We start from the raw sequence: 27,712 nt of genomic DNA, 5'->3' as shown, positions 1-27,712 counted from the left end.
TTCAAGAAAAGAAGTATAATAATGCGAAGTAAAAATGACTATTATTCGTGCCTTGTTATAATATCGGCCATCAACGCCGGTATATATTCAGACACAATCAGCGTAAATTTGTCCTCATGTCTGTTGTAATCACATTTCGAACGAATTGATATAAAAGGCCAAAAGGCGTGTATTTCGCCAGTAGGCAGGTTAAGAAAATGGGCCACGTAGGTCCACGTTTTGATATAGCCCCCTATAATGATACCTCCCTTGATTTGGTATTTTGATGATTTTAGCAATATTTTTAGCGGAATTATTGCAAATTTCGAATCTAAAGTTCGTAATAGGTACTACAGCTTATAACACAAAATCGCGTATGCAGGTTCTCGTCTTCACATAGCCTCCATATAACCAAACCTCCATATATTCGGTATTTTGATGATTTTAGCGGTATTATTCACCAGAATTGTTTAAAATTTCGTAAAAAAAGTACGTAATGGGTTCTACAGCCTATGATAAAAAAATTAATTATGAGGGAAAACGACTTCGTATAACCTTCAGATACGGGTTACCATTTAGAGGTATTCTGTACGGATTTTTTTTAACAATTTTCAAGTTAATTAGAACTTCGCTGCTTCTTTACTCGTTTAAGCTAAATTTCTATATTTTAGGCCTTAAAAATCTTGGAAGAATTTAAGTTGGTAGACTTATCTAACATCAAGAAGAAAACGGGATAAATCCATAATTCCTTTTGTTAATCTTTTTAGTCCGTCCTTCCATATATTTTTGTAACCAAAATGAAAGTCGCGATTTTGATAAAATTTTGCACAGATTAGTTGGAACGAACGCAGTTGAAATTTGTGACAATCGCTCCAGAGTTAGATACATGGTGAGATGAAAAAGCTGCAACTGACTTCAGACTGCTGTCATTTCAAATCCACTCGTCCGGCAGTTGTTAAAATTATGCCAGTGACAGCTCATTATATTGTTACATGCGGTGAGAATTTTCCAGAACAAAATTATTCGTGATGGAATTCAACCAAGATAGTGTGATTTCTTTATATTTGGCTGGAAAACCACAAGTGGCTATCGTTAGAGCACTCCAGCATTTACATGTGAATAAATCTTTTGTGTCTCGTACCATTGTTCGCTACCGTGATACTCGTAGCGTAGCCCGACGTCAAGGTAGTGGACGGAAAAAAACAACAACATCAGCAGAAGTGGTTCAAAAAGTAAAGAAGCGAATTGATCGAAACCCGCGTCACAGTGGTCGAAAAATGGCTCGTGAGCTGAATATATTGCAATATTCCATTCGCAAATATTGAAAAATGAGCTCGGAATAAAGCCATTGAAATTTCAAAACAAAGTGCAAGAACTTACACCGCAACAGGAAGAACATAGACTCAAAAGAGCTAAAGAGTTGCTTCGCTTGGCCGATAGTGGTGAACTGCCGAATTTGGTTTTCTCCGATGAGGAAACATTTGTTGTCCACCAGTTTGTAAACAAACCAAATGATCGTGTTTCCTTGCCAAAGAGGTCAGCTGAAAACGTGCACCTTCGCTTGGGCACACAAAGTCAAGCGCCGGCCATGGTGATGGTGTGGGCCGCCATAACAACCGATGGTCGCTCTCCGCTCGTATTGATCGACCGTGGCATCAGAAAAAATGCCGAATAATATGGCGAAAATATTCTGGAGGGTGCAATAAAGGCTTGGGCATGCAAACATTTTGTCCGCAGACCTTAGACATTCCAACAGGACTCAGCACCATCGCACTTCAGCACGCACCACCCAAGAATGGTTACAACATGGGATTCCTCGCATCATTTCCGGATACCAATCCGTTGGACTATTGTGTCTGGAGTATTTTGGAAAGCAATTTGGCACTAAGAAATACCAAATTATCATCATCCCAAGTAAGCGGTAAGCCGCAAAATATCGCAGAGCAACATTCGGACAGCATTCGATGGTTTCATTGGCCATTTGAAGGCCATAATTCGTGCCAAAGATGACCAATTTGAAAATATCTAATTTGAAAAATGCTTTTTGCTGCTATTCAATAAAATTTAAGAAAATACTGTTAAAATTATGGCGTTTGACTTTGTTGCAGTTTTTTTATTTCACCCTGTATAGCTCCCATACATGCATATATTTACCCGATTTCAGGTTGATTGTGCAGCAATGCATAACAAAAGCCGAAATTTGATCAATTTTAGCAAATTCCATCGAATTTTAACCTATGATTAAGTACGTAAAATGTGGAGAAATTCGGTTTTGATTTAGATATAGTTTCCATAAATATATTTTATTTTATTTCATATTAAAGTCCTCCACATCCGTAATATTCACTCAATAACAATGATATTTGGTACAGAATAGTTACTCTTGATAATTTTTGACAAATTTTGGATGTAGCTCCCATATATATCTTTGTTCGATTTCAAGTATATTGTGAGCCAAATTTATAATCTTAGAAAAACAAGTAAGCAAAGGCTATAGTCGTGGGGGCCGACCATGTGATACCCTACAACACTACAATATGGTAGAAGGCCCCTTATGTCCAAATCCATTTTGGGAGGTTTTGTTTTTGAAATTATTTGATTTTGCTTTGAAATTAGAGCAATGCCCAGATATTACCCTTAGCTTTTTGACCAGGGACATTTACCCAATATTTATATCATCCATCGTGCTGCTAGTTATTGTGGTCCATTTTACAGCTTAATATACTCCAATGGTCATACAAAATGCTAGAATTCTTCCCTGTCCTTAACTCTCTTCTCAGACGTGTCGATTGGCTTAAATTGTGTATTCAGGATTTTTATACCCTCCACCATGGGTAGGAGGGTATATTAACTTTGTCATTCTGTTTGTAACACCTCTAAATATTCGTCGTAGACCCCATAAAGTATATATATTCATAATCAGCATAAAATTATAAGACGATTTAGCGATGTCCGTCTGTCTGTCCGTCTGTCTGTTGAAATCACGATAGAGCCCACATTATTTGACGTAGACCTTTGAAATTTGGCACAAGTGTGTATATTGTCCCTAGGATGGTTGGTATTGGAAATGGGATATATCGGTCCACGTTTTGGTATAGCCCCCATATAACGGTACCTCCCGATATTCGGTATTTTGATTATTTTTGCCACATTTTTCCACGGATTTGTCTAAAAATTGACCTTTGTAAGTCGTAATGGATTCTAGCTCCAGTGGGGTAACATTATATGTATAGGTACACGTTTTCATGTAGCCCCCATATAACGGTACCTCCCGTTATTCGGTATTTTGGTGATTTTTACCACATTTTTCCACGGATTTGTCTGAAAATTGGTATTTGTAGGTCATAACGGGTCCCTGTACGTGTGGCAAATCATTGTATTTATAGGTCCACGTTTTGATATAGTCCCCATATAACGGTACCTCCCAATATTCGGTATTTTGATGATTTTTTGACACATTTTTTAAAGAATTTCTCTGAAAATTGGTAGTTGTTGATCATAATGGGTCCCAGTTCGTGTGGCGAGTCATTGAAATTATAGATCCACGTTTTGGTATAGCCCCCATATAACGGTACCTCCCGATATTCGATAATTTGATGATTTTTGCCACATTTTTTCACGGATTTGTCTGAAAATTGGTATCTGTAGGTCATAATGGGTTCTAGCCCCTTTGGCGAAACATTGCACGTGTAGGTCCACGATATAGCCCCTATATAACGGTACCTCCCGATATTCGGCATTCTAATGGTTTTTGCCACATTTCTTCTAATTTTTCTTTACCCTAAGGTGGAGGGTATTAAAAGTTTGGCCCGGCCGAACTTAATGTTTTTTTACTTGTTTTTTCCTGTTTTTGGTTCATTTGAACCGCTAAATATTTTGCAATTATCTCCAAAAGCAAGATGCCGTTCTGCATCTCCAAATTTAGACTTGCTAGTCTACGACATTTGGCTATATTCGTCAACGAAGTCAGCATAAAAAAGCCAGAAGTTCGCATTTTGTGTATTTCGGATATCGCCTGTAAATAATCCTGTTTGTGATTTCGCCGGCATTAAATATATTCGCGATTTAATGAAAAATTGGACTTTTATTTAACACAAATTTTATGGTATATTTCACCCACTAAATATTACCCAATGACCATCAAAATTGGAAGGCTTCTCCCCAGGCCTAAGCTCTAGCGTCATGCTAACTTCGGCGTCGATTGGTCTATAATTACGACCTGAAGAGCAAAAGCAAAATCAGGATTTTTTTCAGTTCTTGGTCCATTTCAACGCCTAAATATTATACGATCATCTCCCAAAGCAATAGGGTTCTTTCTAGCACTAGCCCCTCCTCCATTCTAAATTTCGTAAAGTCGGGCCATAGTTGCGACCTGTAGAGTGATAACAAATTAACATGGACAGACGGGCGGACGGACATAGCTAGATCGACTCAGCTCGGCGAGATAGGAAGATCCATATATATTTTCCTATATGGGAAACCAATATTTCGAGGTGTTACATAATTTTTGGCTCAATCAAACTTATAATACCCCCAACACAAAGTGTTGTAGGGTATAAAAGGTTGAATTTTTACAGAGATTAGCCTAGAATCAAGTATATCAAAATTTGTTAAATGTTGTCAAGATTTACCTACAACTCCCATATATATGTTTCATCCGATTAGAATTATTAATCGGCTGGAATCGGTGTTTTGATTTTGAATTTTCTTTTTTGAGCTCTTCTTTATTATATTCATGAGTTACAAAGAATATGAAGCCTACATACGGACACAGATGATAAGAAAGTACCCATACCCACATTACAAATATGCCTAATACAGAAATTTTCCATGTTTTGAACGGTAACATTTGGAATATTCCATTAATAAAATGCAAATTCTTCATTATTTTCACAACATACATGTACATAAACGACCTTTCGTATCAACTTTTATAAAATGCTTAAATATTACTATTACAAATGTATTATTATAATATTAATGCTTAAATGAATTTTTAGAGCTGATAGTAGGTAAAACATTCTCACCAACCATTCAGTAAAAGTTTTTGAACTACGAACTCTTCACCCAAAATATTCCACTAATTACCTATGTCTGTAATGCGCATATGTCTACAAAATATTCCCAAAAACAAAACTTAAAATCTTTAGTATTTGTTTGGACATCTCGAAAACAACAACGCCACGCCATGTTTTATCCTAACGAATTGGCTTACTTCAAGAAAACAAATTTCGAACATCCCAAGGGTTTGCTGAAATTTAAAGATTGTTATGACGATCCCCTGCAACCGCTAACAAAACGACAAGTTGAGAAAAGAATCATACGACGTATGTTTCAATTTTGTCAGAATTCCATAAATGGTGTATATCATATTTCTGAGCCGGGCCTAAGACCCAGTGTTCGGTTATTTTGGTGTGTGGTCGTAGTGGCCGCCATAATTGGCTGCGCGATGTCCTACATTGATTTAACCAAACGGCTGCAGGATGAAGCGCTTGTCACCGTCGTAGAGACATCACATCTGCCAATTCATGAAATTCGTTTTCCTGCCGTAGCCGTGTGTCCCCTTAATCGCGTGAATTGGATGCGTTACAAGGCGGCCGAGGAGAAATTTCTGCCGCGCTACACAGCAAAGGAGGCTAAGAATGCATTCTATAATTTGACAGTGTTGTTGGAACGTATGACTTTTAGTGGTCTCGAAGCTATAGAGGATTTTTTGAACTCACAACATATACCACGGTCTGTTCGGAATATTGTTCTGTCTCGGGTGGCACAATATTTGGCATTTCGTTGTGATGAAATTTTCCGTTGGTGCATTTACGACAAGACAAAACATGATTGTTGTAAAATTTTCATTCCCGAACAGACGGAGAAGGGTATATGTTTGGTGTTCAATTCTGTCGTATCGAAGGAGTCGAAAATAAAACAGGTAAAATAGTGATATGGTTTGTATCACTGCATTATGGGGTGTATTAAGCGTGAGGGGTGCTTAGACGTGTTTGATCACCAAAATAAGGAATAAATGGTTTCATCTGAAATCGTTATTTAGTTTTGACTGAAAAATGTTGAGGCTTTGTGAGAACGGTAGCACATATGCCCATTTGACTGTTTGGAACAATTTAAGATATTTTAAATCTAAGCTAGGGTTTTGCATTTCCCCAAAACTTAATTTAAAACACAAGTAAAAAAGCTGTAAGTTCGGCCGGGTCGAACTTTGAATACCCTCCACCATTTGTTACAAATTTGGTAATTTTCAAAAAAATAAAATCCGTTAAAATTCTGTTAAAATCTTAAAAAACCGAATGTCTATACGACGACGTGGACCTACATAGGCAACTTTTGTCATAAGTTATTACAATATATAAATGCGAAACTTGAAGAAAAATCTGTTTATAATGTAGCTAAAATCATCAAAATATTGATTATAGGGAGGTACCATGGGGGTTATAAAACGTGGACCTACACAGACAATTTTCTGGCATGGGCTGTAGTATCCATTACGAACTTCACATACAAAATTTGAAGTAATTCCGGTGAATAATGTCGCTAAATTCATCAAAATACGGAATATTGGGGGTACCGTTATCATTTACGAACTTCACGAACATCAATTACGAACTTCACATGCGAAATTTGAAACAATTCCGGTAAATAATGTTGCTAAAATCATCAAAATACCGAATATCATAGGGTACCGTTATATGGGGGCTATACGAAGACGTGGACCTACATGGCCATTTTCTGTCTTAGGCAGTTGTAGCCAATACGAACTTTAAATACCAATTTTGAAACATTTCCGGTAAATATTGTCGATAAAATTATCAAAATAGCGCATATCGGGAGGCTATACGAAGACGTGGACCTATAGGGCCCATTTTCAATACCAAAAGTCCTGCAGACATAATACACATTTTAGTAACATTTTATCGACCTACTTCATTTCGTTCGGAAGCTACAGTTATTTCCACAGACGGAAGGACTTTGCTAAATCGACATAGAATTTTGTGCTGATCAAGAATATATATACTTTGTGGGGTCTAAAATGTATATATCGAGGTGTTTCAAACGGAATGGCAGTCTCAATACACCCTCTATACTATGGTGAAGGGTATAAAAATCTTTGTTAACAATTATTTGATAATTCACTTTTTTAATAAATTTCCAGCTGACGGACAGCTTTTATCCCTGGAGAGCTCGATCGAGCGGTGAAGGTTCCGGACTATCATTTAGATTGCGATATAACAGCAGTCTCGTAAGACCTGGATCCACCGTTCCCTTTGCATTCAATGTAAGTGAATTATGGGGTACCGAATAATTTTTTATCTAAATTTGTTCACTTGTCTTTTAGGTAATTATAAAAAGACCTGGCGAATGGAGTAATTCTTTATATCAAATTTTGCATGCGAATACCCATAATAATATGATGGTAACACCAATAATAACTGAAACATCGCGAAATACTCGTCACATTAATCCAGTAAAACGAAAATGTTTATTTCCGGTAAGATTTGTTATTTGATAGTACTTTTTAATCGCCGATTTCCATACTCTAAGCGTACAAGCTACATAATTCATATATCATTTGATGCGGCAAAAATATGACACTGAAAAAAGGATTGTAGAAACCCCTGTTGGGTTTTTGAAAAAATCTCCAACAAAGCATCACTTTAGAAGGAGGACGTCAAAGACAAAAATATACATCATTAAATTTTACTACATGGCATCAAAGAATAGAACTTTTAATACCCTCCACACGTAATTTTATTTTACTCGAAAAAAGTCCGAGAAAAAGTTTATCAAAATAAGTGCGGATTTTTTTTTGTTTTTGGTAACATTGATGCAATTTTTTTATAATAAAATAAAAGCAAGTAAAAATACATTAAGTTATGCCGGGCCGAATTTCTAATACCCTCCACCATTAGGTAAAGCAAACATTTGTATTCAAAAGTATCTGGATTCAAACGTGATCTACTTTAAACTACAAATTCCAGTAAGATCAATAGGAGTATGGTTTGAGCCGTTATAAGAGACCATACTAAAACGAGAGCCTATATAGACAATTTCATACTACAACGATTGTAATCTATTGCGAGTCTTAAATACCCAATTTTTCATAATTTCGTGGACAATATTTTGACGCCGGTCGTGGAACCCATAATAATTTCACACGAATCTGTTAGAAAATATGGCTTAAATCGTCAAAATACCGAATGTCCGATGGAACCGTTACATATGCGCTGCAGGAAAACGTGTACCTAGATATTCAATGTTCTGCCACCGAACCAATACGGACTACAAATACCAATTTTTAGGCAAATCCTTAGGAAAATGTGGGGAAATGAGGTACCACTATACGGGGTTTATCAAAACGGGCATCTACAGGGTGAGATGAAAAACTGCAACCAACTTCAGACTGCTGTCATTTCTAAGCCACTCGTCCGACAACTCTTAAAATTATTCCAGTGACAGCTCATTATATTGTTTACAAACGTACAAAAGCATTTTGGTGAGAATTTTCCAGAAAAAAGTTATTCGTGATGGAATTTAAGCGTGAAAGTGTGATTTCTTATATTTGGCTGGAAAACCACAAGTGACTATCGTTAGAGCACTCCAGCATTTAAATGTGAATAAAGCTTTTGTGTCTCGTACCGTGATACTGGTAGCGTAGCCCAACGTCAAGGAAGTGGACGGAAGAAAACAGCAACATCAGCAGAAATGGTTCGAAAAGTAAGCGACTTGAACGAAACCCGCGTCGCAGTGGCTGAAAAATTGCTCGTGAGCTGAACATATCGCAATATTCCATTCGGCAAATATTGAAAATGGGCGAAATAACTTAGAAAAGTGCAAGAAAACAGACTCAAAAGAACTAAAGTGTTGCTTCGAATATTTTGAGATGTTAAAAACGGGAAGATAAATTTAATATACCCTCCTTTTCAAGGTGATTTTTTTTCTTTGGTAGCTTGTAACGGAATTTATTGTTCTAAAATGATGCTTTGTTGGAGATTTTTTCACAAACTCACACAAAGTACAGTTTTCACCCTTTAATATATGGCTAATATACATAAGTTTCTGGCGTTTAGATATGATTCTGACTTTAGACACCTTTTAGGACCCAGATAATAATATTATGAAAAATAATTTTGTAGTATATGTTGACCTACTACCTGCTTTGGGGTTAACATCTTCAACCAAAATATTCTTCGTATATCTATCTGAAATAATTCTAAAGACACATAAAATGACTAAATTTCATGAATCCCGAGGAATTTCTATGCGTAAATGTCCAAAAGTGTTGCGATGTAAGATTTCAAAACGCTAATACTCTTGTTTTCGGTTGTTGTCTTGTTTTAGCTCTACTTTCGTAATCTGATTAATTTTTCCCCATATTTATTGAAAACAAGTAAGCAAAGGCTACAGTCGAGCGGGGCCGACCGTTGAATACCCTACAACACTATAATAAACGATACAGTTTATATAGGCGAGATACTCGAAAGAATTCCACAAGATATTGTGACAAATAATAAAAGAAAACCATCAGGTTCCGTTCTCTAAGTTTCGAATAATAGCAACTTAAACTAATTTGCTCATTTCCAATTTATTGGTAGATGTTGCACGTAAATGGTCTTCCTAGAACTGAAACCAATATTTCCCAAAGACCTATAATCTCTCAGAAGTGGCAAAAGATTAACATTTATTATTGGTTTTTGACTGAAACGCAACGAAATCAGCGTTAACGAAATAGTCAGAAGTGCGTCTTTCCTGTATTTGTGAATTCTCCAAAAAGTCACGGGAATGGACATTTTCGTATTTTGTCTACAAAAGTTAGCAAACTATTTCGCACATTGAATATTTTTGGGATGGCCATCCAAAACTGCTTGGCTTTGCAATGTCCGGTAACCCCCATCCAAATGTGCGTGAGGATCGGGCAATAATTACGACCTGCTGACAAATTTTGCAGTTTTTTGGTCCATTTCAACCCCTAAATATATGGGTATCATCTACAAAAAGAGTAGGCTTCTATTCTGACCCTCATCTTATCCCCATGCAAAATTTCGTAAGGATCGGGCCATAAATGCGATCTGTATATGATATCCTAATATCCTAACTACTTAGTTTTGTTAGCTGTAGAAATATTACCAAAAGCTTAATTCAAAATGAAAATATGACAAAATTGAAAAAATATGAGAAAATGTTACAAAATCAATATTTTCATCTATAGGAGATATTTTTATGCCATTTTTTAGACGTTTTTTCTTTCCTGCCAAAAGGCCATTCTGAATTAATGAGAACTGTCGAAATCAGTTCAGCCGTTCTCGACATATAAGAGATCTTTCAAGCATATCTTCTTTGAAAGACATATATATCGCATATATTTGCTAATTTTTGGATCTTAACATCAATGTAAAGATCAGAAGTAACCTTGTCAAGGCTTTGAGATTTCGCCGGGGTTTAAAATATTCGCGCTTTAATGAAAAATTTTGAATTTTTTCAACAAAAAAGATATGGTCTATTTTACCCGCTAAATATTATCCGATGACCACCCAAATTGGTAGGCTTCTTCCCCGCCCTAAACTCTAGCTACATGCGAAATTCCGCATCGATTGGTCTATAATTGCGGCCTGTATAGCTACTGCAAAATCCGACATTTTTTCAGTATTTGGTCCATTTCAACCCCTAAACATTTGGCGATCATCTCCAAAAGAAATAGGGTTCTATTCTGACCCTAGCCCCACATCCATTCTAAATTTCGTGAAGATCGGGCCATAATTGCGACCTGTAGAGTGATTACAAATTAACATGGACAGACGGACAGACGGACGGACGGACATACATAGCTAGATCGACTCAGCTCGGCGAGCTAGGAAGATCCATATATACTTTCCTATGTGGGGAACCAATATTTCGAGGTGTTACATAATTTTTGGCCCAATCAAACTTATAATACCCCCAACACATAGTGTTGTAGGGTATAAAAATGGAATTTTGTGGCACAGTGTAATAAATATTTCCAGAAGCATGGAGTGTAGGCCAACGAATAAAATGGATCAATTAGAGGGTTAGTTTTCCAATTTAGTGATTTTTCTCGATGCCGACTCGGACTTGCAGCAGAATTATCCTACTTTGACTTATAGACGTAGGTTTAGATCCCGCAGTCCGGTAGTGAGATTCTCTAACATTTTGACATAAATTGATTTTTTTTTTTTTGTTTTTTTTTTATATTCGATATAATTTTTGATATAAAAAATAAGTTAAAGTTGACAACATTGGCGTCTATCAGTATGTCTTAGCAACTATTTTTATTTCGTCTCTAACTTACCGACAAATTTCGTTAATTACCGACATTTTAAGAATTTTAAAGTTGGTGAAATAACTTTTGTCGCTAACTGAAAAAATAAGTTAAGTGGAGTTGGAGATCTTCTTCGATTTATGCATGTCAATCCGTCTGTCCATGTATTTTTTGAACAAAATGCAGAACGCATTTACTTTCCGATTGAAATGAAAATGTCCAAGCAATATGTGTTTGACCTAAGGAAGAACCGTATTGGAATTGGCAAGAATCGGTTCAAATTAAGATATAGCTCCCATATATAATATTTACCGATTTCGGGTTAATTGTGCACCAAATGCCAATAACAGTTCAAATTACTTGAATTTTAACATATCCGACCTAATTCAGTCTACCAGCAAGTACATCAAATTTGTAGAAAATCGGTTCAGATATAGCTATAGCTCATATGTATATATAAGTTCCATCCCTCATTTGCGTAATATGCACTCCACAGCAATAATCTTTGGTACAAGATATCAAATACAGCTTAGAAATAAGTGTTCAAATGTTGTCAAGATCGCTTCAGATTTGGATATAGCTCCCATATATATCTTTATAGATTCATCTAAATGGAGTAAATTGTGGCCGACCATGTGATACCCTACAATACTACAATATGTTCGAAGTCCCTTTATATGCAAATCCATTTTGGAAGATTTCGTTTTTGAAATAATAATAAAGAGCCCTGCCCAGAGGTTACCTTAGGTTTTTGACTAGGAGAATTTAGCCAATATTTACGCACTCCGTAGTATTGTGAAGTATTCAAAACAATTGCACACGAAAGTTGTGGTCCATTTTACAGGTAAATATAATCCAATGGTCATCCAAAATCTTTCGATGCGAAATTTCGTGTCGATTAGTTTTCATTTGTGGCCTATAGAACGACTACAAAATTAGAAAATTTTAAATTTTTTAGCCTCTAAATGCACATCCTAAGAACAATAGGCTTAAATTCGACCCACCCCCATGCAAAATTTTATGAGGATCGGACGATAATTGCGACATACATATAATACCCTCAAAAAGTAGTGTGGGGGTGTAAAAATTTAAAATTCAATATTGTAAGTCAAATTGGAAAAATCTCACGCGATAAAATATATGACAAAAATGAAAAAAAGATATAAATTTTTTATTGGTATATTATCCCGCGATTTTCTTAGATTTTATCCTTTTCTGGCAAGAGACCATTCCGAATTGATGGGAATTGAGAAAATCGGCCCAGCGGTTCTTGACTTATAAACAGAATAAATAAGATCAATTCTTTTACATATGTATTGTACCTATTTTGCTATATATCCGATTTCTTGGCTTTTAGCATCACTGTAATGGTCAGAAGTGTTAATTGTCCGATGGCCGCCCAAATTGGCCGCCCAAACTCTAACTCCATGTAAATTTTCGCGTCGATTGGTTCATAATTGTGACCTATAGAGCAACTGCAAAATCAGGAAAATTTTCTGTTTTTGGTCCATTTCAATATCGTGCGATCATCTCCAAAAACAATAGGGTACTATTCTGACCCTAACCCCACCTCCATTTCCAATTTCGTGAGGATTGGTTCATAATTGCGACCTGTAGAGTGATTACAAATTAACATGGACAGACGGACGGACGGACATACATAGCTAAATCGACTCAGCTCGGCGAGATAGGAAGAACCATATATACTTTCCTATGTGGGAAACCAATATTTCGTGGTGTTACAAAATTTTTGGCCCAATCAAACTTATAATACCCCCAACACATAGTGTTGTAGGGTATAAACATATTTAAAAAAAAAAAACTTTTATGTATCTCTAAAACCAATTTATTAGCATTTTGAGCCGAAATGGCTTCAATTCAATATTTTTGCTCTATTTTTACAGGTTTTATTTAAGTTTTCCCATAACAGGGGAATATTAAAATTTCCGTGGACCTTAATTAATACATTTATTCCTTTTTTCCAGAACGAAATATCTACCAAATTTGATCGAATTGAAGGCTTAGCATTTAACAAGCTGAATTGTCGCGTTCAATGCGAGCAGAGACATTTAATAAATACCTGCAACTGCACTACGTCCATGTTCTTCCCGGGTGTATGTAAGAGATTTATCAATAAAATTGTATAAGAAAAGTTCTGAACATATATTTATAATTTAGCTCATAAAGCCGATATGGAATGTAAAGTATCGGATTTAAGGTGCATTTATGACAACAGGGGTAAGTGCTAGGAAAATTTCATACTTAATATATAAACATATCATACAATAAAATAAAATAATTGAATGTGTGTATTTTAGACATTTTCAGTTACATTAAAGGCTCGCGACAGGATAATTACATCAATGACACACGTCGCGGCATGATCTGCGATTGTCTAAATAGCTGTGAGGCACTGATGTTTTTGGTGAAATTGAATGTCCTGCCACTGGTAAAGTAAGTTGTACAGCGATTTAAATATAAAAAATATATATAAACATATTTTTTTATTTCAGTGTTAATGAAAGCTTCCCGGAAATATCAGCGGAGGTTTATTTTGCCGAAGAAACAATGACCAAGTACTCTGCCCGTTTGCAATACACCTATATGGATTTGATATCGAATTACGGCGGCGTCCTGGGCCTATGTTTGGGTGCTTCAGTATTAAGTATTTTTGAGATATTTTATGCAGTTATTAGAGCTATTTTTATATTTGGTTTATATAAATTAACAAATCGCCGAAAGAGACGACAGGTTAATGTTGTGAAAGTCAAGAAAAAAGAAGATGAAGGACAATTTGTGGAATAAAATGGAATATTTCAAATGGATTGTTGTGTGTCTTCATTTTAAGAGATTTGAAACATTTGAAAGCTTTCTGTTATAATCCAACTATTCTGGAAAAGGAAACACATTAATATTTTCTAATTATAAATTTAATTTGGTGGCCATTGTGAGCTGGAAATAAACGAGGAACCGCTTTTTGAGGCTTAATCCTAGCATAAAGAAAAAAAGTGTTCCTATTTCCAAAAGTTTGAATTTTTCACCAGGGTTACGGAGTCAAACTCGAGATATTTTACTGGAGCCTTGAAATAAACTGACGCCGGCTCAAGAAATACATTTCTAGATAGCAGTACAAGAAGTAATTGCAGAAAAAACTACTTAGATTACGAAAGTAAAGTAAAGTGTATAGAAGAAGCTAAAAACAACATTACAGTTAATTTCAGGAATTATTACCCTCGAAATATAGAGAGTATGACAAAAATCTCAAATTATGTTCAAAGTTATGAATATCTCAAAACACCAAAAAGTAAGAAAAGTTCAAAAGTAGGGCGGGCCGACTATATAATACCCTACAACACTATGCGTATCTATTATGACTCCCATAAAAATCTGAACCAATTTAGATAAGATTTGGCAGAGATATTTTCGTGCAGTATCTGATGGCCGGTATCAAATAACATTTTTGTGGAGTGTATAATACGCATGTGAGGGACTTTAAAACCAAATCTGATGGAAAATATATATGAGAGCTATAGCTATATCTGAACCGAATTTAACCAAAATTTGAAGCAGTTGCTTTTAGGACGGAATCCGCCGGAAGAGTCAAAATTCGGTCCATTTGGACTGATATTAGCCATTATTTGCACAAAAACTTGAAATCGGAACCGATAAAATTGGGCAAAGGTATTTCTGAGCTCTATAAAATATCTGGTACCAAATACCATTGTTGTCGAATGCACATTACGAATGTGAGGGACTTAAACACCAAATCGGATGAAACATATGTATCGGAACTATAGTTTTATCAGAACCGATTTTCACCAAATTTGATGTACTTGCATCTAAACTAAATTCTGTCGGATGTGCCAAAATTCACTGACATATTTCCATATAATTGTGTACCAAATGGACTGATATTGGCCACTTGGTGCACAATTAGCCCGAAATCGTTGAAGATATATATGGGAGCTATATACAAATCTGAACCGATCTTGATACAACATGGCACAGGTGTTTCTGGGTTGTATCTGATATCTGAAACCATTGAATGCATATTACGATATTGAGGGACTTAAACACCAAATCGGATGTAACATATATCTGTGAGCTATAGCTATATCTGAAACGATTTTCACCAAATTTGACGTACTTGCTTCTAGACTGAATTCGGCGGGAGGTGCCAAAATTCAGGACTTTTGGACAGACATTGGCCATTTGGTGCACAATTGACTTGAAATCGGTTGAAGTTTATTGGGAGCTGTATCTAAATCTGGTCCAATCAATGGGATTCGTCCTTGGGCCAAACAAATGTTGTTTTGAAAATTTCATCTCAAAATTCACGGACGGACAGATGGACTGACATAAATCTGATATGACATAAATCGATTCAGAAAGTAAGTCTATGAAGATCCTCAAAAGTAACTATGGTTCTATATCGCTTTCTTCTCCACGGTTTCTTGAATTAATGTTGCGAAATATAGCTAAAAATATCATGTCCTTTTGTATATGGTTATGGGAGTGGGCAGCACAATTCAGTTCTCTTGATAAAGTAAATATTTAGATATACCAGGTTTGAATAGAGTCGCTGACTTGTTTCCCAAACTATGAGACATATAAGTATTTAAAATGTTGATCCTTTTTGGGGGAGGTACTAGAAGGGGAAGGCCAATATCTATTATATACACATCATATCTTGTGTTTGTAGAAATATTGGGATTTGTGAAATTTGAAGAAAGTCGGATGATTATTTCACATTTATCCACAAGGAGTAATACGACGCAAAAATAATTTGAAAATAATCGAATGCTAATTTCCCGTTTTATGAGCTTTGTAGCTATTCAAAATGTTGGATCGATATCCACCATATTCACACCCAATCTTATGCCAGTAAAAATATTATGATGTGTGAAATTTGAAGAGACGCGAATTTTGCATTTTATGGACGTTTTGTTATTCAAAATGTTGGGCCCTTTGTGGGTGAGGTACCAGATGGAGTTAACCGATATTTCTTATATCCACACCAGATCTTGTTTTGATTAAAATATTGGGATGTGTGTAATTTGAAAAGCATTTGATGCTTTTTTCGCATTTTAAAAGTGATATAATTATTCAAAATCTTGACCCTTCGTATGGGAGGTACATTATGAAGTGGGCCGATATTGTCGATTTTCGCACCTGAAATATTACTAATGCAAATATTGGGATTTGCAAAGTTTAAACAAAATTGGATGATCCCTTTTTGCTTTACCAGGAAAATTGTTTTCTATGGAAATTTTGACTTTTTGTGGAGAAGGTACCAAAGGAGTCGAACGATATTGCCCATCTCCGAACTTAATTTAAGCTTGATAATAGTATTACGATGTTACAAGTTTGTACTATATCGGATTTCCCATCTCCAAATTCTATTCAAGTTTGATAATAGTATTACGATGTTCCAAGTTTGGAACGAATCGGATGCTCACTTCGAGAGTTATCGTTTGCACCAGTCAGCCAGGCGGATGGACACCCTTAGATCGACTCCCAATATTCTGAAGCGGACTTGATTCAAAGAGACTTAGGGTCTAAAACCCTTATTTCAATAAGGCACGTTGTGGCCGTATCAAATGATATATATCCTCTACAGCCATATGGTTGGGGGTATAACAAGTTAAAAAGCAGCTAAGTTCGACCGGGCCTAATTTTTATCAAAATCCACCATTAAGAATAAACTTGAAAAAATTAAAAAAAGTCGTCGATAAAATTCCTGCTTAAATGAAAAGCGTTATACGGGAGATAAACGACGTGAATAAATAACAATATTCCGAATTTACCTATTCCGAACTTTAAATGCGAAATTTGAGATAATTTCGGCGAATAATGCCGCTAATATCATAAAAATACGAAATAAAGGGTACTGCCGTCATATATGAGCTATATGAAGACGTGGACCTACATAGACAATATTCCGTCATAGGTTGTAGTATCAGAGTATCAGAAGGTATCGTTATATGGGGGCTATACGAAGATGTGGACAGGCATATACAATTTTTTGTCATAGGCCATAGTACCCATTCCGAACTTTAAATACGAAGTTTGAAACAATTCTGGTAAATAGCGTCGCTAAAATCTTGCAAATAGCGAATATCAGGGGGAAAGGGAGTGTTACACAGTTGTATTAGGGCTATACGATATCGTGGACCTACGCAGACAATTCTCTTCCAGTGGATAAAGTACTAAGAAAGAACTACTTGATTGGATTTTCAGACAATTCCATTGAAAAAATTGACAACAATCTTCAAAATACCGAATATCTGGAAGTACCGTTATATGGGGAGTAAACAATATCGTAGACCAACCAAGGTTGAAAATTATTCTGACTATTAATAAAACCAAAAAGTGTATTATTTTAATACATCCAAAAATCGAATTATTAATCCCAGAGCATAGAGACATCATTCTGGTATTCTTTCAAAGCAAAGTTTTTGGCCAACATTTCTCCACAAACATATGCATGTGTGGGCAATCCCATTTTTGGGACATACAGACTAATTTTCCGATAATAACTTTATTTTTATGAATATTTAACCTAATTTTATAAATAAGAGACTTCCAACAAAAGTTTTCGAGTTCTCATGGCTTCTCATTTCAGACAAATTTTTATTTTTGTCAACAAAGCAACAAAAACCAGTAATTAAATAGGATATAAACTTCTATTGTTAAAAGGGTGCTGATGGACAATCATTAACATATGCACATGCGTTTTCTTTACATATTAAAATTGGAAACCAACAGTTTCGGGCTAGATGTGAACAAGAAAACAAGGTTGAGACATGTATTATCCAAACGAATTGGCTCATTTCAAAATAACAAATTTCAAGCATCCCGACGGATTACTTATTTTCAAGGACCAGCCGACGACAACAGCTCCTGAAATACTGGCCAAAAAACAAGTTGAAATAAGATTGACCCAACGTCTGCTAAAATTCTGCCAGCACACAATTCATGGGGTAAATCACATTTGGGAACCTCGTACAAAACCCGCAGTTCGAATATTTTGGTGCCTAGTTGTTACGACCGCTTTAATAGGCTGCATAATTCTCTATAACACCGTGACACAACGTCATCGTGAAGGAATTCTGGTAACCGTAGTCGAGTCATCTCATCTGCCCATTCATACAATTCGTTTCCCCGCTGTGGCTGTTTGTCCTCTAAATCACGTCAATTGGATGCGTTACCATGCGGCTGAGACACGATTCTTACCACGCTATTCAGCCAAAGAGGCCAAAACGGCATTTTATAATTTAGTTATATTGTTGGAGCGCATGACTTTCACAAGACTTAATCATGTAGAGGAATTCTTAAAGATCAAAAAGGTACCGAGATCTGTTCGAAATATTGAACTCTCCGAGGTGGCGAAATTCATGTCACTGCGATGTGATGAAATTTTCAGTTGGTGCGTTTTTGATAAGACTCAAATGGATTGTTGTAAAATCTTTGTACCCGAATACACGGGAAGGGGAGAATGTTTGGTATTCAATTCAGTCATATCGAAGGAGTCAAGAATTAAGAAGGTATTTCTATATGTTTCAATATATTCAATAGATTTTATAATTTTATGTTATCGTTCCACCTCGTATATAAATGTAAATCGAAACATTTTAATGGTATTTCGAGAATTTTATTTAAAAATTGAGTCATTTCAATAACACGAAATTTCAATATTTTCCAATTTTACTGGAAAAGCTCAATGTAGAGCAAAAATTTCAGGTTACCAGCTCTAATGGTTCACCCAAAATTTAAATGGTATTAGCATAAGTACGAATTTCCAAAACTACCTACATACCTCAGTCCTACAATGCAATAGTAATCTAATTTCCGAATTTCAGCTCAAATGGTACATATTTAGTTCCTTTTAATAGTTTTCGTAGCGTTCTAATACGAATTTTCAAAAACCCAGCCTTATCTGACCCTCTTCGACCAAGAGTGATCCTCATTCAAAATTTGTAATTATACTCTCCACCATACTATGGAAGGGAATATTCATTTTGTCATTCCGTTGGTAACTCCTCGAAATAATGATCTTAGACCCAACAAAGTATATATGTTCTTGATCAGCGTAAAATTTAGCCATGTCCGTCTGTCTGTCTGTATGTCCATCTGTCTGTTGTAATCACGCTATTTTTTGAACGAATTGTGATAGAAGGCAAAAATTTTGCACACATGTTTATTTTGCCAGTAGGCAGGTTAAGTTCGTGAATGGGCCATGTAGGTCAACGTCTTCGTATAGCCCCCATATAACGGTACCTCCCTATATTCGGTATTTTGATGATTTTAGCGACATTATTTCCCGGAATTGTTTCATATTTGACATTTGTAGTTCGAAATGGATACTACAGCCTATGCCAGAAAATTGACTGTGCACGTCTTCGTATAGCCCCCATAGAACGGTACCTCCCTATATTCGGTATTTTGATGATTTTAGCGACATTATTTCCCGGAGTTGTTGCAAATTTGATGTTTGAAGATCGAAATGGATACTACAGCCTAAGGCAGAAAATTTTCAATACAGGTCCACGTCTTCGTATAGCCCCCATATAACGGTACCTCCCGATATTCGTTATTTTAATGATTTTAGCGACATCATTGACTGGACTTGTTTCATATTTGGCATTTGAAGTTCGAAATGTTTACTACAGCCTGAGACAGAAAATTGTCTGTGCAAGTCCAGGTCTTCCTGTAGGCCCCATATATCAGTACATCCTTATATTCGGTATTTTGACGATTTTAGGTACAATACTCACCGAAATTGTTTGAGATGTCGTATTTGAAGTTCGTAATGAAAGCTACAGCCTGTACAGAAAATTGTCTATACAGGTCCAGGTCTTCGTATAGCTCCTATATAGCGGTACCTCCCTATTTTCGGTATTTTGATGGTTTTGGCTACATTCTTCCCCGTTTATTTAGTTTCGAATTTGAATATGGTAATGGCTTGTGACATACAATGCCTATGAAGGTGCACGTCGTACAGGCCCTAATATAACGGCCATATTCGGTATTTTTAAAATGAATTTTTGGCGAATGATATCTTTTTCGAAAATTTTCAAATTCGTTCTAAATGGTGAAGGGTATTCAAAGTTCGGCCCGGCCGAACTTACTGCTTTTTTACTTGTTTTTCTAAAAGTTTAATGATCATATTATTTTATTTCCTTTCAGCTTACTGACAATTTCTATCCCTGGAGAGCTCGAACAAGCGGAGAGGGTTCCGGATTATCGTTTGGACTACAATATAACAAAAGTTTCATTCGACAGGGGAGTAACAATCCATTTGTCTTTACTGTAAGTTGGCAAACAAAAAGTGTAAAGTAATGAGCTGTGGGAAGAGTCAAGGTCACAGGTCATCAATAGCGTCATCAAAATTTTATAAAAGAAAATGATAATCTGATTTTGCTCCAACTTTTCTAATTTTAATATTTTTATCAGTGCTAGGACAGGTGAGGAGTTATAATTCTCTTATAAAATGTGATGTAAGAGTTCGATTGCCCTAAAATTATACACATCACAACATTTTTATTAACTCAAGGTCTGGCGTGAAGACGGAATATATCGATCCACTCCTTCTGGTACCTCCTCCACAAAGGTTCAATATTTCAAATATCCATGAAGCTTATAAAACGCGAAAGTAACATCCGATTTCATTCAGACTTGACAAATCTCAATATTTCTATCAACACAAGATCTGTAATAAAGATGGAATGAATCGAACCATTCCTTCTGGTACCTCCCCCAAAAAGGGTCAACGTTTTGAATAACTAAAATGATTATAAAATTCGAAATAAGCTCCCTGTTCTATTCATAATTATCGGTCCACTCCTTTTGGTACATCCCTCAGAAAAAGCCAAAATTTCGAATATCCGTGAGGCTTATAAAACGCGAACTTAATATCCGATTCCATTTAGAACTGGCATATCTCAACATTTCCGCCAACATAAGATCTGTTGTAAAAATGTTAGAAGATTTTGGAAAACAAAACACTCAAACGAACAAAAATAAGCATTCAATCTTCTTCAAACTACAAATATACAGGGTGAGATGAAAAATCTACAAGAAAGGCAAATGCCATAATTTTTACATTTTTTTTTTAATTTTATTGAATTAATCAATAAATGTCGGAAATGCATCAAATTTTAGATTAAGTTTAGATTTGTTCCAATTGGTCACTTTTGGTACGAATTATGGCCTTTAACCGGCCAATGAAACCGTCACACGCTGCCCGAATGTTGCTCTGCGGTATTTTGGCCCATTCCCGGCGAAGCGCTTTCTTGAGGCGATCGACACTTTGGTATTTTTAGTGCCAACCTTGTTTTTTAAAACAATTCAGACACAATAGTCCAACGGATTGGTAACCAGAGATTTTGTGCGCTGCAAATTCATTTCCAGCAAGGAACCTCATTTTGTAACTATTCTTGGGTGACGCGTGCTAAGTGCGATGGTGCTGAGTCCTGTTGGAATGTCCAAGGTCTGCGTCGAAAATGTTTGCGTGCCCAAATACACCCTCCAGAATAATTTCGCGATAATATTCGGCATTTACTCTGATGCCACGGTCGATTAATATGAGCGTAGAGTGGTCATCGGCTGTTATTGCGGTCCATCACCATCACCATGGCCGGCGATTGAGTTCTGGTGGCCAACCGAAGTTGCACATTTTCAGCTGATCTCTTTGGCAAGCAAACGTGATCATTTAGTTTGTTTACAAACGGCTGGACAACGAATGTTTTCTCATCGGAAAAATTCCAAATTCGGCAGTTCATCACTTTCGGCCAAGCGAAGCAACTTTTTAGCTCTTTTGAGTCTATTTGGATTCTGTTGCGGTGTAAGTTCTTGCACTTTTTGGAATTTCATTGGCTTTAACCCGAGCTCATTTTTCAATATTTGTCAAATGGTACACTGCGATATGTTCAGCTGACGAGCCATTTTTCGGCCGCTGCGACGTGAGTTTCGATCAAGCCGCTTCTTTACTTTTCGAACCATTTCTGCTGATGTTCCTGTTTTCTTCCGTCCACTTCCTTGACGTCGAGCTACGCTACCTGTATCACGGTAACGAGCGATGGTACGAGACACAAAAGGTTTATTCACATTTAAATTCTGGAGTGCTCTAACGATAGCCACTTGTGGTTTTCCAGCCAAATATAAAGAAATCACACTATCACGCTTGAATACCATTTCGAATAACTTTTTTCTGAAAAATCCTCACCAAAATGCTTTTGTAAGCTTGTAAACATTATAATGATCTGTCACTGGAATAATTTTAACAGCTGTCGGACAAGTGGCTTAGAAATGACAGCAGTCTGAAGTTTGTTGCAGTTTTTTTTATCTCACCCGTATTAATATACAGGGTCCGCATATTTTTTTGTAATCGAGTATAGCTTCGGCTCGTTATAATGCACCGATAACCTAACAACGGGTTTAGACCGAAATCAGCACTCAACAGTCTTTCGTATTGAGAACATCAGCTTTTTATAATAGTGTGTGGGTTTCGGACATGAGTATAGTGTTACCATTCACGAAATAAGCACTGGGTAATCCGAGCGGCGGAAATATAGTTTTTTTTAATAAAAATTAAAATTTCGACATATTCTCTACCAAATTTTATACAAAATATTCATATATTACCCGTGTAACCCATAGGTTCTTATCAAGGAAGAGGATGAATGGAGTGACACGTTATTTCATATTCTACAGAAGAATACCCACAATAGCCTTATGGTAACACCTCGAATTTCCGAAACGTCAAGAAATACCCGCCACATTGATCCGGCAAAGCGCAAATGGTTATTTCCGGTAATTTTATTGCATTTGATATCGAACCGTAAAATATAAAATATTGTACAACATATTCTGAATTAAAATTTTCCAGGATGAAAAATCGTCAAAATATGATCAAATTGAGGGTCTAGGGTTTCACAAAATCAATTGTATGGTCCGGTGTGAGCAAAAATATCTAATCGATGCCTGTAACTGTTCCCTGTCAATGTTTTTCCCGGAATTGCGTAAGTGATGTTCTTAATGCTAAGAAAATACATAAATATTTTTAAAAAAAATTCTAGCTGGCCAATCCAACATGGAGTGTAAAGTTTCCGATTTGAGGTGTATTCATGACCACTGGGGTGAGTATGGGGTAATACTCTATTCGGAGAATTATTACACACATATTTTTGGTAACCTAATTTCTCCCCCCTTTTTAGATATATTCAATTATTTAAAAGAACCCCTGCAGGATGAGTACATAAATGACACCAGACGTGGTATGATTTGCGATTGTCTTCGTGGCTGTGAATCGTTGTTGTATTTGGTAGAATTAAATGTAATACCATTGCCAAAGTAAGTTTTGTGGTAAATATAATAAAAAAAGATTAAATAATTATTTTATTTGTTTTTCAGCGCCAATGACAGCTTGCCACAAATAACGGCTGAAGTTTATTTTGCAAGGAATACTCTGACCAAATATGCGTCCCGCTTACAATATACCTACTTCGATATGATATCGAATTTTGGTGGCATAATGGCATTATTTCTGGGTGCTTCAGTATTGAGTATAGTGGAAATCGGTTATGGCATTGTTAGAGAACTTATTATATTCTCTTTATATAAATTGTTCGGTCGCAGGAAGCGACGACGTATTCGTATTGTGAAAAGTAGAAATGAAGCAAGTGAGGAGAAAATAAAAACTACTAAGGATTATGTCGTCAAATAAATAAGAAGCCACCAAGAAATCTTAGCAGAATTCAATATACTTGTATACAAAGTTGTTTCTACATTAGTCTGAGTATATAGGATCCTGAGGTGGATGGCATAATTTATATCATTGCCCATATCCTCTAGAGTCTTCTGGAAATCGTCATAGATTTTGTCAGGATCGCTATTGGTATCGATGACTGCAAGAGTTCACCCCTGTAGTGCTTCTCTGCTACTTTTACCAAGACTTCCGGGATTTCTGTACAGAACCCCCAAGTAGTGTAGAACATTCCGTGACGGGGTTTGCTCAGCGGTTGTCAGTCCACTTTTAAGTAACTTAACTTTCAGAATTTTAGCCCTATACCTTTACTCAATACCAATTTTAGTAACATTTAGTACGCATATCCACAACAATCTACATCTCTCCATCCCAGCTCCAAAACTAGTATGATTTAGTACTTTTCGAACAATTTAATACACATTTCCAAAAACTCGCATATAACAATAGACATCTCAATATCGAAATTGCGGATTCAAGCCCTATCCTTTCATCCAATACAAAATTTAATACCGTTTAGTACAAATATAGAACTCATTACCAAAACTACCTCCATAGGTAGAGTGTAGGAATAGAGGTGAAATCATGATATATACGGGTAACAGTGGGTGCGTCAGATGTAGATTTACTAAATTTGGCAAAAAGTATAGAAAAGAGTTTAGAAAATGCAGTGTCATTGGAAATATATAGTGTTCGAAAAGTACTAAATGGTACTAAATTTAGTATAAAAGGGTAGTAATAGGAGTGGAATTGAGAATTTAAAATTACTGTGTTTCTGTAGAAACTGACATGTTTTTGAAAATGCGTTGTTGATAGAGTTAAAACTATGATTTATTTCACTATGTCGGCTATACAAAAACGTGGACCTATACATATAATATTTCGCCAACGGAGCTAGAACCTATTATGACCAACAAATTTTTAGTCAAATCCGTGAAAAAATGTGACAAACAACATCAAAATACCGACTAACGGGAGATATCGTTTTTTGGGGGCTATACCAAAGCGTGGACCTATACATACAATGTTTCGCCACACGAACTAGGACCCATTAGGACCTACAAATACCAATTTTCAGATAATTCCCGACTATCGGGAGGTACCTTTATATGGGTGCTATACCAAATCGCGGACCTATACGTGCAATGTTTCGCCACCGGAGCTAGAACCCATTATGAGCAATAAATACCAATTTTTAGACAAATCCATGAAAAAATGTGGCAAAAATCATCAAAATACCGAATCTCATGGACCGATATATCTCATTTTCAATACCAACCATCCTACACACAATTCAAATTATTCTGCTTAATTTTGACGCTCTACCTCAAATAATGTGGCTTGTATCGTGATTTCAACAGACAAACAGACGGACAGACAATCTGACAACGTTAAATGGACTTAGAATTTTATGCTGGTAATGAATATGTATACATTATGGGGTCTACGACGAATATTTAAGGATGTTACAAACGGAATGACAAAGTTAATATACCCTCCTTTCCAAGGTGGAGGATATAAAAATTTGTGTTTAAGTTCTCTTTTCAATCTTCTTTTTTATACCCTCCACCTTTGTCATTCCGTTTGTAACATTATTAAATATTCGATTTTGTATTTAAGTCCCTCATACCCTAAAATGTTCTCCACAACAACTGCAATACACCAAAAAATACCTCTGCCAAATTTTATACAGATCAGATCGGCTATAGCTCCTATATACAGGGTGAGATAAAAAAACTGCAACAAAGTCAAACGCCATAATTTTTATTTTTTTTTTAAATTTTATTGAATGAAAGCAAAAAATGTCGGATATAGCATCAAATTTTAGAATAAGTTTACATTTATTCGAATTGGTCACCTTCGGCACGGATTATGGCCTTCAAACGGCCAATGAAACCATCACACGCTGCCCGAATGTTGCTATGCGGTATTTTGGCCCATTCCCTGTGAAGCGCTTTCTTGAGGTGATCGACATTTTGGTATTTTTTAGTGCCAACCTTGCTTTCCAAAATACTCCAGGCACAATAGTCCAATAGATTAGTATCCGGAGATTTTGGTGGCCATTGTGCGCTAGAAATGAAGCGAGGAACCTAATTTTGTAACCATTCTTGGAAGGCGCGTGCTGTGTGCGATGGTGCTGAGTCCTGTTGGAATGTCCAAGGTCTGCGGCTAAAATGTTTGCGTGCCCAAGGCTTTAGTACGACCTCCATAATATTTCCGCGATAGGCACTATTTCTGATGCCACGGTCGATTAAGCGATAGCGAGCGCAGAGCGACCATCGGCTGTTATGGCAGCCCACACCACACCATCACCACGGGTGGCCAAATTTGGCAGTCCACCACTTTAGGCCAAGCGAAGCAACACTATTTTCTTTTTGTTGCGGTGTAAGTTCTTGCACATTTTTGAATTTCAATGACTTTACCCCGAGCTCATTTTTCAATATTTGCCGAGTTGAATATTGCGATATGTTCAGCATCACGAGACATTTTTCGGCCCCTGCAACGCGGGTTTCGATCAAATCGCTTCTTTACTTTTCGAACCATTTCTGCTGATGTTGTTGTTTTCTTCCGTTCACTTCCTTGACTTCGGGCTACGCTACCAGTATCGCGGTAACGATCGATGGTGCGAGACACAAAAGATTTATTTACATTTAAATGCTAGAGTGCTCTGACGATAGCCACCTGTGGTTTTCCAGCCAAATATGAGGGGACGAAGACGTGGACCTGCACAGACAAATTTCTGTCGTAGGCTGTAGTATTCATTACGAAATTCAAACACCAGATTAGAAACAATTCCGGTGAATAACGTTGCTAAAATCATCAAAGAACCAAATATCGGGAGGTACTGTTATATGGGGTCTATACAATGACGTGGAACTGCACAAATAATTTATCTTAGGTTGTAGTATCCTTTACGAACTATTTTGAAGTTTGAAATAATTCCGGTGAATAATGTCGCTAAAATCATCTACGGATAGACGGCCGGACATCGCTAAATCGCCATGGAATTTTATGCTGATCAAGAAAATATGTACTTCGTGGGGTCTAAAATGTATGTTTCGAGGTGTTACAAACGGAATGACAAACTTAATATACCCTCCATACTTTGGTAGAGGGTATTAAAATATTAAATTCGGCCGAACCGAACTATTAATGCCATCCACCATTGGGTAAAGATTTATGTAAAAGTATCAGAATTCAAACATGTTCCACCACTAAGACCGTTTGTGACTAAAAACCTTTAGAATACCGAATATCAGAAGGTACCGAATACAAGCAGTATACGTTGACCTATATGTACAATGTTTCACCACCGGAGCTGAAACCCATTATGAACTACAAATACCAATGTCTAGACATATCCGTGGAAAATGTGGCAAAAACTAGGGTAACTCCAATAAATATGCTCAGTGGAGGAGGGTATCATAAAGTCGGTCCGCCCGACTTATTGCCTTTCTTTACTGTCTTTTTTTTAATGTTTGTCTTTATTTATTTATTTTTTTGTGCTGCAGTAATTTTTTTCTTTTTTGAAAAGAATTTTTCGAGACTTCGAATTAAACTCGTAAATTAACTCGCACTTTGGACTTTGTTTCCTACTACTTTTTATATTAAGTTCGGCATTCCGTTTGTAACTCATCGAAATACTTGATCATCGTGAAATTCTAAGACGATTTTGCCCTGTC

General features: G+C 36.3%; 3 protein-coding genes across 3 annotated transcripts; all 3 read left to right on the top strand.

Moving 5' to 3' along the window:
- The first annotated feature begins 5,167 nt into the window (after positions 1-5,167).
- LOC101897304 (pickpocket protein 19-like) lies at positions 5,168-14,068 on the top strand. Its single transcript, XM_011295936.1, has 7 exons — positions 5,168-5,905; positions 7,142-7,264; positions 7,325-7,477; positions 13,249-13,381; positions 13,442-13,501; positions 13,582-13,717; positions 13,777-14,068. Exons 1-7 carry the CDS (start codon positions 5,168-5,170, stop codon positions 14,066-14,068), a joined length of 1,635 nt encoding a protein of 544 aa, XP_011294238.1.
- Positions 14,069-18,069: 4,001 nt separating this feature from the next.
- Positions 18,070-23,116, top strand: LOC101897476 (pickpocket protein 19-like). The gene is made up of 2 exons (XM_020038266.2): positions 18,070-18,810; positions 22,925-23,116. Exons 1-2 carry the CDS (start codon positions 18,070-18,072, stop codon positions 23,114-23,116), a joined length of 933 nt encoding a protein of 310 aa, XP_019893825.2.
- A 288-nt stretch (positions 23,117-23,404) lies between these two features.
- On the top strand, positions 23,405-23,990 carry LOC131803134 (pickpocket protein 19-like). Its single transcript, XM_059124207.1, has 2 exons — positions 23,405-23,617; positions 23,678-23,990. Exons 1-2 carry the CDS (start codon positions 23,544-23,546, stop codon positions 23,988-23,990), a joined length of 387 nt encoding a protein of 128 aa, XP_058980190.1. The 5' UTR covers positions 23,405-23,543.
- The last annotated feature ends 3,722 nt before the right edge of the window (positions 23,991-27,712 follow it).

Source organism: Musca domestica, unplaced genomic scaffold (genome assembly GCF_030504385.1).
Source record: "Musca domestica strain aabys unplaced genomic scaffold, Musca_domestica.polishedcontigs.V.1.1 1, whole genome shotgun sequence".
Taxonomy (NCBI): Eukaryota; Metazoa; Arthropoda; class Insecta; order Diptera; family Muscidae; genus Musca; species Musca domestica.
This window is presented reverse-complemented; position numbering and strand designations above follow the sequence as displayed.

Bases quoted from the DNA above. Each gene is read 5' to 3' on its own strand.
- LOC131803134 (XM_059124207.1), top strand. From the start codon at position 23,544: ATGATTTGCGATTGTCTTCGTGGCTGTGAATCGTTGTTGTATTTGGTA. The intron at 23,618-23,677 runs GTAAGTTTTGTG...TTTGTTTTTCAG, and splicing joins AATGTAATACCATTGCCAAA to CGCCAATGACAGCTTGCCAC.
- LOC101897476 (XM_020038266.2), top strand. From the start codon at position 18,070: ATGTATTATCCAAACGAATTGGCTCATTTCAAAATAACAAATTTCAAG. The intron at 18,811-22,924 runs GTATTTCTATAT...TGTAACCCATAG, and splicing joins AGGAGTCAAGAATTAAGAAG to GTTCTTATCAAGGAAGAGGA.
- LOC101897304 (XM_011295936.1), top strand. From the start codon at position 5,168: ATGTTTTATCCTAACGAATTGGCTTACTTCAAGAAAACAAATTTCGAA. The intron at 7,265-7,324 runs GTAAGTGAATTA...CTTGTCTTTTAG, and splicing joins CCGTTCCCTTTGCATTCAAT to GTAATTATAAAAAGACCTGG. The intron at 13,382-13,441 runs GTAAGAGATTTA...TTTATAATTTAG, and splicing joins CATGTTCTTCCCGGGTGTAT to CTCATAAAGCCGATATGGAA.